Source organism: Danio rerio, chromosome 7 (genome assembly GCF_052040795.2).
Source record: "Danio rerio strain M-AB ecotype USA chromosome 7, GRCz13ab, whole genome shotgun sequence".
NCBI lineage: Eukaryota > Metazoa > Chordata > Actinopteri > Cypriniformes > Danionidae > Danio > Danio rerio.
Genome location: NC_141027.1, coordinates 5,034,867 through 5,050,712, shown reverse-complemented (window position 1 = coordinate 5,050,712; position 15,846 = coordinate 5,034,867). Strand labels below are relative to the sequence as shown.

General features: G+C 37.6%; 2 protein-coding genes across 32 annotated transcripts in view; both read left to right on the top strand.

Annotated features, from left to right (window-relative positions):
• Nucleotides 1-2,078, top strand: part of arhgef11 (Rho guanine nucleotide exchange factor 11) — a 99,975-nt gene extending 97,897 nt beyond the window's left edge. For 14 of the 15 annotated variants that reach the window (XR_015494854.1, XR_015494853.1, XM_087259675.1 and 11 more), the window contains 2 exons: nucleotides 1,569-1,704; nucleotides 1,792-2,078. Coding sequence is in view for 13 of the 15 variants with exons in the window: in XM_087259675.1 (XP_087115801.1) it covers nucleotides 1,569-1,704; nucleotides 1,792-1,850 (195 nt within the window). In the remaining 2 variants the exon portion in view is untranslated. 15 annotated transcript variants of the gene reach the window in all.
• Nucleotides 2,079-10,152: 8,074 nt separating this feature from the next.
• Nucleotides 10,153-15,846, top strand: part of vangl2 (VANGL planar cell polarity protein 2) — a 52,959-nt gene continuing 47,265 nt past the window's right edge. For 5 of the 17 annotated variants that reach the window (XR_015494553.1, XR_015494552.1, XR_015494546.1 and 2 more), the window contains exon 1: nucleotides 10,153-10,327. The gene's annotated coding sequence lies outside the window, so the exon portion shown is untranslated. 17 annotated transcript variants of the gene reach the window in all.

Here is a 15,846-nt window from a genome sequence, read left to right as displayed (position 1 = left end):
AAGATAACGCAAAACATCTTTGCGAGGGAAAGCAAAACATCTTTGCAAGATAACGCAAAACATCTTTGCGAGATAACGCAAAACAGCTTTGCGAGGGAAAGCCAAACATCTTTGCAAGATAACGCAAAACATCTTTGCGAGGGAAAGCAAAACATCTTTGCAAGATAACGCAAAACATCTTTGCAAAGGAAAGCAAAACATCTTTGCAAGATAACGCAAAACACCTTTGCGAGGGAAAGCAAAACATCTTTGCAAGATAACGCAAAACATCTTTGCGAGAGAACGCAAAACAACTTTGCAAGAGAACGCAAAACAACTTTGCAAGAGAACGCAAAACAACTTTGCGAGAGAACGCAAAACATCTTTGCGAGAGAAAGCAAAACATTTTTGCGAGATAACGCTAAACATATTTGCCAGAACGCTAAACATCTTTGCCAGAACGCTAAACATCTTTGCCAGAACGCAAAACATCTTTGCGAGGGAACGCAAAACATCTTTGCGAGGGAACAAAACATCTTTGCGAGATAACGCTAAACATCTTTGCCAGAACGCAAAACATCTTTGCGAGATAACGCTAAACATCTTTGCCAGAACGCAAAACATCTTTGCGAGGGAACGCAAAACATCTTTGCGAGGGAACAAAACATCTTTGCGAGATAACGCTAAACATCTTTGCCAGAACGCAAAACATCTTTGCGAGATAACGCTAAACATCTTTGCCAAAACGCAAAACATCTTTGCGAGATAACGCTAAACATCTTTGCGAGATAACGCAAAACATCTTTGCGAGGGAACGCAAAACATCTTTGCGAAATAATGAAAAACATCTTTACGAGGGAAAGCAAAACATCTTTGCGAGATAACGCAAAACACCTTTGCGAGGGAAAGCAAAACATCTTTGCAAGATAACGCAAAACATCTTTGCGAGGGAAAGCAAAACATTTTTGCGAGATAACGCTAAACATCTTTGCCAGAACGCAAAACATCTTTGCAAGGGAACGCAAAACATCTTTGCGAGGGAACAAAACATCTTTGCGAGATAACACTAAACATCTTTGCCAGAACGCAAAACATCTTTGCGGGATAACGCTAAACATCTTTGCGAGATAACGCTAAACATCTTTGCGAGATAACGCTAAACATCTTTGCGAGATAACGCAAAACATCTTTGCGAGGGAACGCAAAACATCTTTGCGAAATAATGAAAAACATCTTTGCGAAATAATAAAAAACATCCTTGCGAGGGAACGCCAAAACGTTCAAAAATATGTTTACCTATCACTGTTTTTTTTTCTCCCACCCAATTTTTTTTTTTTTCTACCCATTTTTTTCTCCACCATCACTTCCCTTCTGGGTCTCAGTACTATCGCATTTAGCTTTTTTCTTCAATATTGCATGCACAGCCATATTTAATTGTAGGTTATGGTATAACTTTTATTGAATAACGGTTTAGTTCTTGGTGCTTATTTATTTGTTGTGCAGGTAACAAATTGTAAATAATGAGATTTAGTTTTAAAATGTAAAACCTCTCTGTTTTGTTTTTCTTTTTCGCCCATATGATCCTGTAGGACATTGAAGCGGATCACCACAAACTCCTGAAGAAACTACGCAAACCACTTCCTGTTGACAAAATGTCTAGTGATGGGGTCCACAAATCTCCAACAGCGGCGCGACTCTCTTCACTGGACCGCGGAGCAGGAGATGGTGAGGATCTACTACAAACCAAAGTACTGAAAATACAATAATTCGTTAAATACAATATAATATTACATCTTTTAATTGTTCGTCCAGGTAAGGAGGGCGTCTCAACGGAACCAGCTCAACCTCAAATCCAGTCCACTGGTTTCTGACACTTTACATTGGACTTTCGAACAGACTCACGAAAACACTCAATGATGTAGCCCCTTCCCAGCATGCCTTGAGCCTGGAAGCACCATCCAGGTCCAATTGTGTGTTTTGTTTGCGTCTATTCGTAACTTGAGATGGACGGACGACACTTCAGCCTGCACTGAGAATGAAAGAAGAAAGTGACAGATTACAGTAGCGCATTAAAGAAAGAATGAAATGATGTATAAAAAGAGCGAAATTGTAACGTAATGCGCGAATAACAGGAAGTTGAACGTAAGTGGATAGTGAAACGGCGCGGCTGAAGACATGACTCTGTCCTGCGAAGGAAACCCCCCGCACTTTACCTGCTGTTCGTATGTTTATTTGTTTATTCTCCATTCGAATATAAAAACGGCGAGCATTAGATGGACAATGTTGACAGTTTCAGGATCTTTTGCACTGGAAAGACAAACATGGTGGTCAAATAAGGACGTCTCATGAATATTGTTCGTTTATATCGTAGATTGTCTATCATTGTTATCTACCATTCGAATATATAAACGGGAGACGTTGTCACTCGCAAGTCGCATTTAGGTGGACGACATTGACAATTTTGGGATCTTTTGCACTGGGAAACAAGCATGGCGAGCAAATAAGGACGTCTCACGAATATCATTCGTTCATATCGTAGCTTGTCGATCAATCTTTATCCAACATTTGAATATTTAAATAGCCGACATTTTCAGTCATAAGTCACGTTTAGATGGACGACGTTGACAATTGTAGGATTGTTTGCACTGGGAAAGAAACAAAGTGAGCAAATAAGGACGTATGAGGGATATCGTTCTTTCATGTCATAGCTTGTCTATCATTGTTTGTGCACCATTTGAATATATAAACTGCGACGTTTTTCAGTTGTGAGTTGCATTTAGATGGACGACATTGACGAGTTCAAGATCTTTTGCACTGGGAAACAAACATTACGGGCAAATCAGGACGTCTCACAAATATCGTAGTTTGTCTATCATTGTTTATCCTCTATTCGAATATATAAATGGCGACGATATCACTCATAAGTAGCGTTTAGATGGACGACAATGACAATTTTGGAAACTTTTACACTGGGAAACAAACAATAGTGAGCATATAAGAACGTCTCACGAATATCGTTCGTTTTGTGTCAGATTGTTTCTTGGTTTATGTTCCATTCGAATATATAAACGGGTGACGTTTATAATAAGTATTAAATGGATGAGGTTGACAATTTCAGGATCTTTGGCACTGGGCAACAAATAAGGACATCTCGAAAATATAGTTTGTCATATCATAGCTTTTATATCATTGTTTATCTTCCATTCGAATATAATAACAGGTGACGTTTTCAGTTGTAAGTCACATTTAGGTGGAAGACAATGACAATTTTGGGATCTTTTGCACTGGGAAACAAACATGGCAAGCAAATAAGGACGTCTGACGAATATCGTTCGTCCATATCGTAGCTTGTCTATCATTTTTTATCTACCATTTGAATATATAAACAGCCAACATTTTCAGTCGTAATTCACGTTTAGATGGATGACATTGACAATTTTAGGATTGTTTGCACTGGGAAAGAAACAAGGTGAGCAAATAGAACGATATCCATGATACGTCCTTTTCATGTCGTAGCTTGTCTATCATTGTTTGTCCACCATTTAAATGTATGGACGGCAAAGTTTTTCAGTTGTGAGTTGCGTTTAGATTGACGACATTGACAATTTCAGGATTTATTGCACTGGGAAACAAACATGACGGGCAAAAAAGGACATCTCAGAAATATCGTAGCTTGTCTTTCATTGTTTATCCTCTATTCGAATATATAAACGGTGACAATTTCACTCATAGATCACGTATACATGGACGAAAATAGCGATTTTGGGATATTTTGCACTGGGAAACAAACAATGCTGAGCAAATGAGAACTTTTCTCGAATATCGTTCGTTTTGTGTCAGATTGTCTCCCTTACTTTATCTTCCATTCGAATACATATGCGGGCGACATTTATAATCATAAGCATTAAATGGACGAGGTTGACAATTTCTGGATATTTTGCACTGGGAAACAAGCAAGGCAAGAAAATAAGGACGTCTCACGAATATCATTCGTTCAGATCGTAGCTTGTCTATCAATGCGTAACACTATGCGAAAATAAGAATTTTTTTGTGTTAATAAATATACAACAAATATTTGTTTTGTTGCTATACACAGTTAAACACTATCGCACATTGAACACAACTGGACTGTTTATATATATATATATATATATATATATATATATATATATATATATATATATCGTACAGAAAAAGGGGCGTGTCTATGAATTTTGACATCATGTCATGTGACCTGCAAACTGACACATTTGTATTACGTGTAAATACTGTGAACTTTCGTCCCTCACGGTTTGCGCTTTGTAGCTCGACGGGTGCTTGAAACACAAATGAAGGGATAGGGAACTCTAATAATAATAAATCAATCATTTAAATTGAAAAGTAACGTAAACTTTACGTTTAAAGCGCAAAAACAATTTTTGTAAGCGTTTAACTCGATTACCTAACCTGCCACTGGAGGATTGTTACCTCGCCTCCTTTTTTGGTTTATTTTTTTTTAGATTTTATTTGTTTTCATTATTTTAACAATCGTTTTTGCGAACTTTGTGCAACCGCAGGACGTTTCTAACGTGGCTTGAATTCGGAGACTGTACGGAGAACTACTGTTAACTCAGGTGGAGAAATGTAGACGCGATTTCTCTCGTTAGCTTTAACTCATTTTATTGTTATTATTTTTCATTTCTCACCTCATTCCTCCATCGTTCATTCGTACTCCTCAACGCCTCCATGAATTGTCACGTTTTCTGCACAGCGAAGAAACCATACTGGTGCGAACTACTGTACGTAAATGTTTTATGTTCTTATTTTTATTGACGTTCACTCATGTAATATAGTTCACCGCCTGTTTTATATGTTCATTTCCTGTAAAGCTCTAGTGGTTTCCTTTTAATTTTATTTTTGTAGATATGACAAACAGAAAGGATGTGTAAATTATTTTCTCTCCCTCTTTTTAAAATCGGCGAGATTGTTAGCGGCACAGAAGGAAAAATGAAAACTCATGTTTTTAAAAAAAAGCTCATTTGTTTTGTGAAATTAAAAATATGTTTAAACAAGCGTCTTGCGTCGGCGGTGATTTTTGAGCTGTTCAGAGCCTGTCCGGACCCATTTACTTCTCACATTCCTGTAACTTTATCTATGATAAGGATTTGCAATCGGATCTGGCTTTAAAAACAGATTGAAGCATGGAAATTGATAGCTCAATATTTTAGCCTGCACTAATGGTTTAAGCATCCACTACTTGTTTAGCATTTCACAACCGTTTCCTGTAAAGCCGAGTGTAAGAATGAAGGCTTTGTTTGGATATTTGGAGGCAATCTTTTTTTTTTTTAATAATAACTAAAGGATTTTAGCCCATTCTCTTCACTGAATGTGGATTGAAACTGTTTTAAAGAAAATAGTTGCACTTTTACTGTGGTAATTGTGGATTTTTATTAGTCAATTGATGGTTTCTGTCACTTTTCTCTCTCGTTTTTTTACCAAGAGACATTCATAATCAATTGTTCCCAACATTGGGTCATTTGTCATCATCATCATTTTCATCTGCTTATCCGGGCCGGGACGCGGGGGCAGCAGTCTTAGGAGAGAACTCCAGACGTCCCTCTTCCTAGACACTTCTTCCAGCACCTCTGGGGGGATCCCGAGGCGTTCCCAGGCCAGCAGAGAGACATAGTCCCTCCAGCGTGTCCTGGTTCTTCCCCAAGGCCTCCTCCTGGTGGGACATGCCTGGAACACCTCCCTAGGTAGGCGTTCTGGAGGCATACGTAACAGATGCCCGAGCCACCTCAGCTGATTTCTCTCGATGTGGAGGAGCAGCGACTCTACTCCGAGCTCCTCCCGGGTGTCAGAGCTCCTCACCCTATCCATAAGAGTGCACCCTGCCACCCTTCGATGGAAACTCATTTCGGCCGCTTGTATCCGAGATCTTGTCCTTTCGGTCATGACCCAAAGCCCATGACCATAGGTGAGAGTAGGAACGTAGATTGACCGGTAAATCGAGAGCTTTGCCTTTCAGCTCCTTCTTCACCACAACGGACCGGTACATCGACCGCATTACTGCTGCACCAATCCGCCGTCAATCTCACGTTCCATCCTTCCCTCACTCGTGAACAAAACCCCGAGATACTTGAACTCCTCCACCTGGGGTAAGGACTTTCCTCCAACCTGAAGATGGCAGACCACCTTTTTCCTGTGGTGCACAATGGTCTCAGACTTGGAGGTGCTGATTCTCATCCCAGCCGCATCACACGCAGCAGCAAACCACCCCAGTGCATGCTGAAGGTTCATGTTTGAAGAACCCAACAGAACAACATCGTCTGCGAATGCCCAAGGCTACGCTTTGAAATTCTGTCCATAAAAATTATACACAGAGTCATGGGTCATTCCTTCTATAATTGAAATAATGTAGGCACTCAAATATTAATTAATTATGTCCAGACATTTATCCCAGATATGCAAACATAAACATAATTCCAACAATTAGGAAACTTCTAGGATTTAAACATTTAGTTACATGGATGAATAGAAAATAACCAAACAAGTTAAAATAAAAACTCTAAATTTAGGTCATTCCCACCATTAAGAATATGAAAAAATTATACATTTATTGCATGAATAAATTAAGATCCCCCAGAATTAAGTCCTTCCTTCTTTTTCTAAATGTTAATAACTTAGTGGATTGAAATAATGTAAACTTAAATAAATATCCAAAAATATTAGATCACTTCTAAGGTTTGCAATAATCTTATTAACGTGATTGAGTTTAATAAATTCAGCAGATTGGGTCATTCATATTATTCATAGACAGTTTAAAATATAAAAACATAACCTAATTTTAATAAGTCATTTTTATAATATGATGATAATAACAATAATAATAGTGCTCCCACCAGTGCCGATATATAGCCATATCGCACTGCTACACTTTGACGGCATAATTGTGTATCATCATCATCATCATCATCCTTAGCGCGACAATCCATTACTGGATCCTGGCTACCTCAGTAATTTCCGCCAATGTTCTCTGTCCCGAGCAACTGCCCACCTGCAACTTTATTCTTATATAGCGTCTTTAAAAGTAGCGCCTAAAGGCACTTTACAGACATAAAATGTGCAGCCGTACAAGACACAAATAAAAATAACAAAACACATAAATAAAAATACGTCTAAAAATCAAATCTAATTAAAGCTACCCTAAAGAAGAATGTTTTACAGGATGATTTACAGATACTCTGAGTTCTGCAATTGTTCCCAGCATCAGGCCATTCCTGCTATCATTTAAACAATGTAAGCACTCAAAAATGTATTCATAATGTCCAGACATTTATCTCAAATATGCAAACATAATTCAAACAATTAGGAAACTTCTAGGATTTCCATTAATCATCATTTAATTACATGGATGAGTGGAAATGAACAAATTAAAATAAAAAAAATAGAAAAATCTAAGTCATTCCCACCATTTTGAATATGAATAAATTATAAATTTATTGCATAAATACATTAAGATGCGCCAGAATTAAGTCCTTCCATCCTTTTCTAAATGTTAATAACTTAATGGATTAAATAACATAAACATAAATAAATAACCAAAAATATTAGATCATTTCTAAGGTTTGCAATATTCTTATTAACGTGATTAAATGAGTTTAATAAATTAAGCATATTGGGTCATTCAGTTACTATAATGTAGTGATATTCATCATAAATATATAAAAACTAAATAAAAGCCTCATTTTAAAAGTCATTTTTATAATAATAATAATAATAATAATAATAATAAACTTTATTCTTATATAGTGCATTTGAAAGTAGCACCTCAAGGCACTTTACAGACATAAAATGTGCACAAGACACAAGGGTGAACGAAGAAAAATGTATTAAAAAAATAACGAAAGCAAATAAATGGTAATACATCCAAAAATCAAATCTAATTAAAGCTACTGTAAAGACGTACGTTTTAGGAGATGATTTAAAATACTCGGGGGTTCTGCATTGCGACTGTTAGAAGGTAAAGAGCTCCACAAGTTTGGTTCCAATGAAGAGAATGGCCGGTTCCTTATAGATTTTAGCCACGTTGACCGAGCGTCTAGCAGCGTACGGGATTAAATATTGTATAATGTCCAAAAGTCATTTTATAACGCCCAAAACAACACAAAGATCAATGAATGAATGAATGAGTATTAAAAATTACGTCATTCACAGTATCGTCAATGATCTAATCTTTCTTGATTCCATTTATAAATGTGTCCCAATATTTGGTCAAACTTTTAGCATTTCAATAATCTCAGTTTAATAGAATGAATGAGTGAATTTATAGTGAGCACATGAGTTTATTATAATAAATGAATCTAATGGAATGAATAGATTCAACGGGATCAATAAATGTGTTTAATTGGAAAGATAAATCAATCTAGATGAGTGAATGTGTGAATTTAGCAGAATGTTATGAATGAATGGATTTTAATGCTAGGAACAAGTGAATAGATGGAATAAAGTAATTGAATAAAATGATACATTTAATATAATATATGAATTAATGAATTCAATTGAATGAAGTGATTTAATAAATTTAAGAGTTTAACAGAGTTAATGAATGAATTTTAAGGAATGGGTGCATTTAAAGGAATAAACAAGTAAAATTAATTGAATGGACGAAGTTAAAAACTTAAATGCACCAAAATGAATGAATGAGGCTAGACAGACAGACAGACAGACAGACATGTTCCAAAATTAAGACATTAATGAATGTATTAAACAGATGGGCATAAAAATTTTTTTTCCAAAATGAATTAATGAATTTAAACAGACATGTTGCAAAATTAATGAATGAATTTAAACAGATGGGCATACAGAAATGTTTCGAAATGAATGAATGAATGAATGAATGAATGAATGAATGAATGAATGAATTCAAACAGATGGGCATGAATAAATGTTTTAGAATTAATGAATGAATGAATGAATGAATGAATGAATGAATGAATGAATGAATGAATGAATGAATGAATGAATGAATTCAAACAGATGGGCATGAATAAATGTTTTAGAATGAATGAATGAATGAATGAATTCAAACAGATGGGCATGAAGAAATGTTCCAGAATGAATGAATGAATGAATTAATTAATTCAAAAAGATGGGAATGAAGAAATGTTCCTGAATGAATGAATGAATGAATGAATTCAAACAGATGGGCATGGAGAAATGTTCCAAAATGAATTAATGAGTTTCAACAAATGGTTATGAAGAGATTTCCAAAATGAATGAATGAATGAATGTAAACAGATTGGCATGAACAAATGTTCCAAAATTAATGAATTAATTTAAACAGATTGGCATGAAGAAATGTTGCAGAATGAATGAATGAATTTAAACAGACAAGCATACAGACATGTTCCAAAATGAATGAATTTAAACGGACAAACATACAGACAAGTTCCTAAAATAATTAATGCATGAATTTAAACAGACAGGCATGAAAAGTTCCAAAATGAATGAATGAATTCAAACAGATACATTCCAAAATGAATGAATAAATGAATGTAAACAAATTGGCATGTAGACATATTGCAAAATGAATGAATGAATGAATGAATGAATTTAATCAAACAGGCATGCAGTCATGTTCCAGAATGAATGAATGAATTTAAACAGACAGACAGGTGTACAGACATGTTGTAAAATGAATGGATGAATTAAAACAGACAAGCATGTTTCTAAATTAATTAATTTAAACAGACATTGTGCAAAATGAATGAATGAAGTTAAACAGACAGGGACACAGATGTAAAATGAATTGTTCAACAGCCATGGTGCTGAATGAATGAGTGAATTTAAACAGACACTCAGGCGTACAGACATGTTTCAAAATCAGTTAAGAGAGACATGTTGCTGAATGAATGAATGAATGAATGAATGAATGAATGAATGAATGAATGAATTGATTATTTTAAACAGACAAGCATGAAGAAATTTTCCAAAATAAATCTAAACAGTCATGCTCCCAAAATGAATGAGTGATTTCAGACAGTCGTGTTCCAGATGGGATAGTTCCTGCATTTCTCCGGTATGGAGTTAATGCGAGTGTGTGTGTGTGTGTATGTGTGTGCGTTTCTCTCGTGAGGAGGAGCAGGAACGTGGGGGAGGATCGGCTCAGTTCAGCTCCGGTCTCCGGCCATTCGGGGCGTGGAGCAGCTCAGGTTTGAACGGAGACGGAAATGTGTGAGTTTCTGTGAAGGAAAATAAAAAAAGAAAGGAGAAACAGACCGACGGACGCGAAGTGGAGCCCGCAGGCCAGACACCAGCCCACATCCATTCACCAGCACAGGAGGATTTTACCCGTCCGAAAAAAGTGAGTTTAATGCAGTAAAGGCGGATTTGTGGCTCGTATCGTGTGGATTATTGTTCTGCTCGGAGGAGGCGAGTGAAAGTGCATTCATCTCCACTGCGGATGCGGAGATTATCTGCTATACCTCCATTTGAAAACATTATCTCTTTAGTAGTAGTAATAATAATAATAATCTCGTGTGGAAAGTCTGTTTCTGCCAGGACAGTCAGCCTGGAGTTGTGGGATAGCTTTAAAGTAAAGTGAATTTGCATGTAAAAGCTCGAGAAATGAGGCTGGAGATCCGCTTTCATTGTTCGGTGTAAAGTGAGCTGGACGCAGGTCTCTTTCACAGCTTCTTCTGCTTCTTTCGGACTCTTCTTTGTGTTCAGATCCACTAAACAGCCGTCTGGACGAAGAGGTACGGATGGTTATTAGACTTTGTGTGCTTTTTTGGAGTGGTTTTGTAAGCAGAATTATTAGTTTAAAATCAAGCAGACTTGTTTTATTTGTTTCACTCCGTCTCGCTTTAGTGATCTTTAGTTTGTGTGTGATTCAGTTTAGTGAGTCGGTTCGTTTCATTGATCGCTACCTTTTGAATCGTCGTTTGAAATTCCTCATTGCAGCGTTATGTTTACATTTTGTTTTATTTAAGTCTACGTATTGTTAGTAATTATGTACTTTCATGTGTTATTAATGCTGCCGTTTTGCAGTCTAGCAATTTACGAATGTTGAGTGAGTCGGTTGTTCTGAATGGTTGAAAGGATTCGGTTCAATAGAACGATTCGTTAGATACTCGAGCATCGTTAGTGCTACTTGTTCACTGGATGCAGGTATTTGATGATGATTGATAGAAAATTCCTGTAATTTAAAACATGTTGAATATTTCTACAACACACAAATGCAGCTTAATTACTGCCTTTTATTTAAGTGTTTTATAAAACTGAAGTTTACACTTTTTGCAACTAAGTTTGGTAATTTACCTCATAACTACGTAATTTTAAAACGAGCCTGTACTTTTTTAATTGCATGCACGCTATAAAAGTGATGTAAGTTATATTTGCATTCTATTCTCTAAATCGGAATAAACCCTCAATAGGCAAATGCTCGCTATGGTTTATTTTATTTCGCTTTTAGTTATAAAAACCTTTTACTCGCATGAAAAATGTAGCCAAAACACGAACTGTAATAACACTCGTGATATTAATATTATTAGTTTGCGTTTTGTTTATCTTTTCTGTATCGCGTCGAGTGCATTTGGAGGAAGGCCTTGAAGCCTCGAACTCTCGTAGTTTCGCTTAGCTGAGTTTATACGCGTCTCCCACGGCGGTGGTTGGCTCCGCCAGTCCGAGGCTTTGAGGCCCGCGCGTTGTGATGAGCTCAGATGTCCTCAGCGCCGTCTCCTAGGAGACTGTAACCCGAGCACAGCATTGAAACACTCAATGGACGCTCATTTATAAAATATTTGGTCTGTTACAGTAGACTTCTCATTCTTCATAAGCGAAGCTGCAGTGCAGTGGACAGTCCGGGGCTTCATTAGAGGCTGTAATGACACTTGAGCGCGAGTGTTTGTTCAACTGTGTTTTTGTTTAAATAGGTCAGATGAGACCTGGAATAATGGGTAACTGTATATGAGGCAGAATACACACCTGGGACCGGTGTGTGTGTGTTAGTTCATAAATCACAGCTGCCACACCTAACCTTCACACACACACACACACACACACATGACTGCAGCTGCTGAACACACCCGCTCTGAATACTGATCAACTTCTGCTCCAGCTTTACTGTAAAACTATGGCGCAAAGTCTGGTCATGCGCTCCTGGATTTACAGTCTGGATTTATGTCCTGTTGACGTCTTGTAGGATGTGGACGCTTATTTTTAGCATCATGCACATCCTTAGATTGAGTTTTGCCTGTACTGTCAGTTATTGTGATGCCGTGAAAGTATTTATCCATATTAGACAGTGTTTTACATTAAAGGCATTGTCACATTAGCAATATTACAGCAACAAAAATCCTATTTTCAGTAGCGTTATGTGTATATGAAGCAGATCACAGGTGACTAGATTTTTTTGGTCGGTGACTATTTCATCAGAAAATTTAGCTGAAAGTTGATTTAAGATGAATTTCTTAAGATTAAAACTGTATTTGAATGTCTAATTGAGGAATCCTAACGACTGACTCTGCTTTATCATGTCATCTACAATTCCTTCTGTACTTGTAGGAAGCCGCCGCCACCCAATAATTATACCAACAAAAAAGAAAAAAGTCACATGATTGCATGTTGCGCTGGGTGAAGAGTGCAATATTGAGTTATCTGAATAGTTTTGTGTATGGCTGACAACGTTAAACATGCTCTACATCTACACAGATCTGTAAAACATCCTAAAAATAGTCATTTTCTGCACACCAGTCCTGTATTTGTGCATAAGAAGCCATAGATATATACAGTAGATATCGCATAGGGACCCTGAGCATGCGTCAATAGCGCCGCCACATTGGTACAGGGCTCCCAGGACAAATGTCATTCAACCGCACTAGTCAAGACAGTGTTATTACGTGAAGATGTGGGACTTTAGCGCTGTCTGAGGGTGTAGTGACGAGCAATCAAAGAAAACAAAGCACAGAGGCAGAACATTTCATAGGTAAGCAGGGTTCAACGCTAAGAATTTTTTTCTACTGGGCCGATTGGGCCAGTGGTTGAGGTTTTTACTTGCCCTGGCAAAATTTTCACTGGCCCCACCAAAAAAAAAAAAAAAAAAAAAAAAAAAGGTTAATAGCTATTTCTTAGCCACATATGTTAAATATTGTGGCAAAATATTAGCCCCTTTCACACAGTGATACCGGTAAATTTCTGGAAAATTTCCGGAACAACTTTACCGGTATATTGAAAAAAGCGCTGTTCACACAGGCGAGGACGTTACGGAAATTTTCCGGAAAAGAGCATTCACACATCCATTCCAAAATACCGGTAAATTCTGACATCATTCACCACAAATGAGCTTTAAACGGCTGCGCTTGTATTTGTAAACATTTGACTAAATTACAAACTCTGTGGATGATCAATATTGTGAACAACTTTCACAGGATCACTTTTGCATGTCGAGATGTTCATAATATGTGCGTGTGCTGGCGCTCATAGGCGCACGCAAAGCTTGAAGGTAAACAAACAACGGCTTATCATAAGCATGTCATCGATGATTATTTACACAGTTGGCATTAAGAAGAACATATAAACGTGATCTGACTAACTTCTAGCAGCTAAATGTGTCTGGAAAAATATTCAAAGGCTTTTATCCTCACAAACCGTGCGGACGTAAATGCGTCTGACTATTGTGATTGGCTAAAGCAGACGTCTCACGTCAGCACGTTCTAGACGTGCACGCGCTTATTACGGGAATCTTCCTTCTGCGTTCACACAGCGCAGCATTCCGGCAAATTGCCGGTAATGTTACAACTTCTCTTTCCGGAAAATAGCCAGAACGAATTTACCGGTATTTTCAAAAAGGACCTGTTCACACATACAACCTTTCCGGAAAATTGCCGGTAGTTTTCCGGAAAGGTCTGTATGTGTGAAAGGGGCTAATGTCTATGAATGTCTATGGTATCTAGAATTTAAACATTTAAAAAATGTTAATAAATGTATAATGAGCAAAATTAGTTTGATTTTATGCAAACGAAAGAGCAGTATGAAAAATGTGCTGGTATTTTATTGTAATTCTAAATAATTTTTATAAAAATGGCTTGCCAAACCGACAACTCTTTTTTTTTTTTTTTTTTTTTTTTTTCTCAGTTTCTTATTTTTGTACCCATGTAATTGTCTGCTTCCAAGACTTTAGAAACTGACGTTTTCTTTTAGCCTCATAGTTAGATGTTGCCATCTTTCACTGTACTTATTGTTATCATGTTATGAAAAAAATAGCATGCTCACCGCTACTGGCCGAAAGGGGCCAGTAACAATCCTGTCTACTGTCCCGAGCGTCTTTCACGCTGGCCCCGGGCCACCGGGCAGTCCTTATTGTTGAGCCCTGGTAAGATTAAGTTTTTTTCTGTTTTTGTATGTTCTCAAGTTTTGTGCTAATCAGGTAACGTTATTGATGATAACAGTCACTTACTGCATTCACCATACGGCAAAGCAGCTCTAACTCGCACTAAACACTCGGCTTATGCTAGTTTTGTTGAATAAAATCAGCAAACAATGCAAAAGAAATATGACAACGAGATGCTGCGCTGCCAGAAACTTGTATTATTGTCGGCTAACGTTAGTGAAAGAGTCGTTCGGGGGATTCATTCACAAACGAATCGCTCTCTCCGTCAGTAAGAGAAGTGAAAGCAGGAGAGGAGCTGTGTTTCAGGACATGATTAGATCAAATTTAACAGGGAGGGTGAATAGTACATTTCTGTACACACAAACACAAGCTTTTTGTCAGGAATGCCCGTGCGGTCACTGATCCATCAATGTAGAAAAGTGATGTAAAATTATAATTTTCGTAATTAGAAAAAAAAATTACATACTGACATCCAGGAAAACTCCCGATCATAGATATATGTGTATATGTGTATATCTCTGGCTTTGGATGGCCACAGTCCTCCACTGTACCTTGGTCCCGCATTCATTTCAAAGGAGCGCTACCCTGTAGCAAGATGGCGGCGCTATTGACGCATTCCGTCCAATAGACAACAATAGGCCAGGCGACATCTAGTGTATATATCTATGATAAGAAGTTCTATGCACCTGCACACACGCACTCTTTATACTGCAGGGCTGCTGAATGCTCGACTCTGATTGGCCGATCAGATCTATTTATTCAGATAAACTCCTAGTTAAAACTGTTCCAGCAGGTTTAGAGCACATTAGTAACGATTTGAGTTATTTCACAGCTACAACAGCCAAAAATCACATCCAAACACAACAGAAGTCTATGAATGAGATGTGTGAGGAAGTAGTCCTACACACAGCAGCTGATTGAGGACAAAAACCTGACAAATGCCTCAAGAACGGTGGCTTTAGCTGTCGGATCTGTAGCATGAGCAGAATAGTTGACTCCAGCTTGTTGAGTTGTCAGACGAATATGCAATAAATCACATCACCACCTCGGGTGTGTGTTGTTTTTCATTAATTCAACAGCTTATCTTCGATTATTCCTTGCAGATTGATAACAAGATGAATCGGCACCTTGGAATTATGAGGTTCTGACTGCGTTTTGAATGACTTTGAGATATTGAGCTTCAAAGGTTTTGCATTCCATAGCAAACAGTATGTGCAGGGCTCAACAATAAGGACTGCCCGATGACTCAGGGCCAGCATGTGAGATGCTCGGGACAGTAGACAGGATCATTACTGGCCCGATTGGCAGTGCTGCCTTGTCACTGTAACCTCGCAGAGCGAGTGGGTTACATCACTAAAGTTTAGTTTGTCTGCGACTATTTGTCAATTGCCTGCAAATACAGTCTCAGAATCGAGAAACAGTTTGGGCTTTTAAGCCTTCAAATGCTACCTTCTGTGATGTCGTAAGCACTACATTACTTTTTGGTTTCTCTT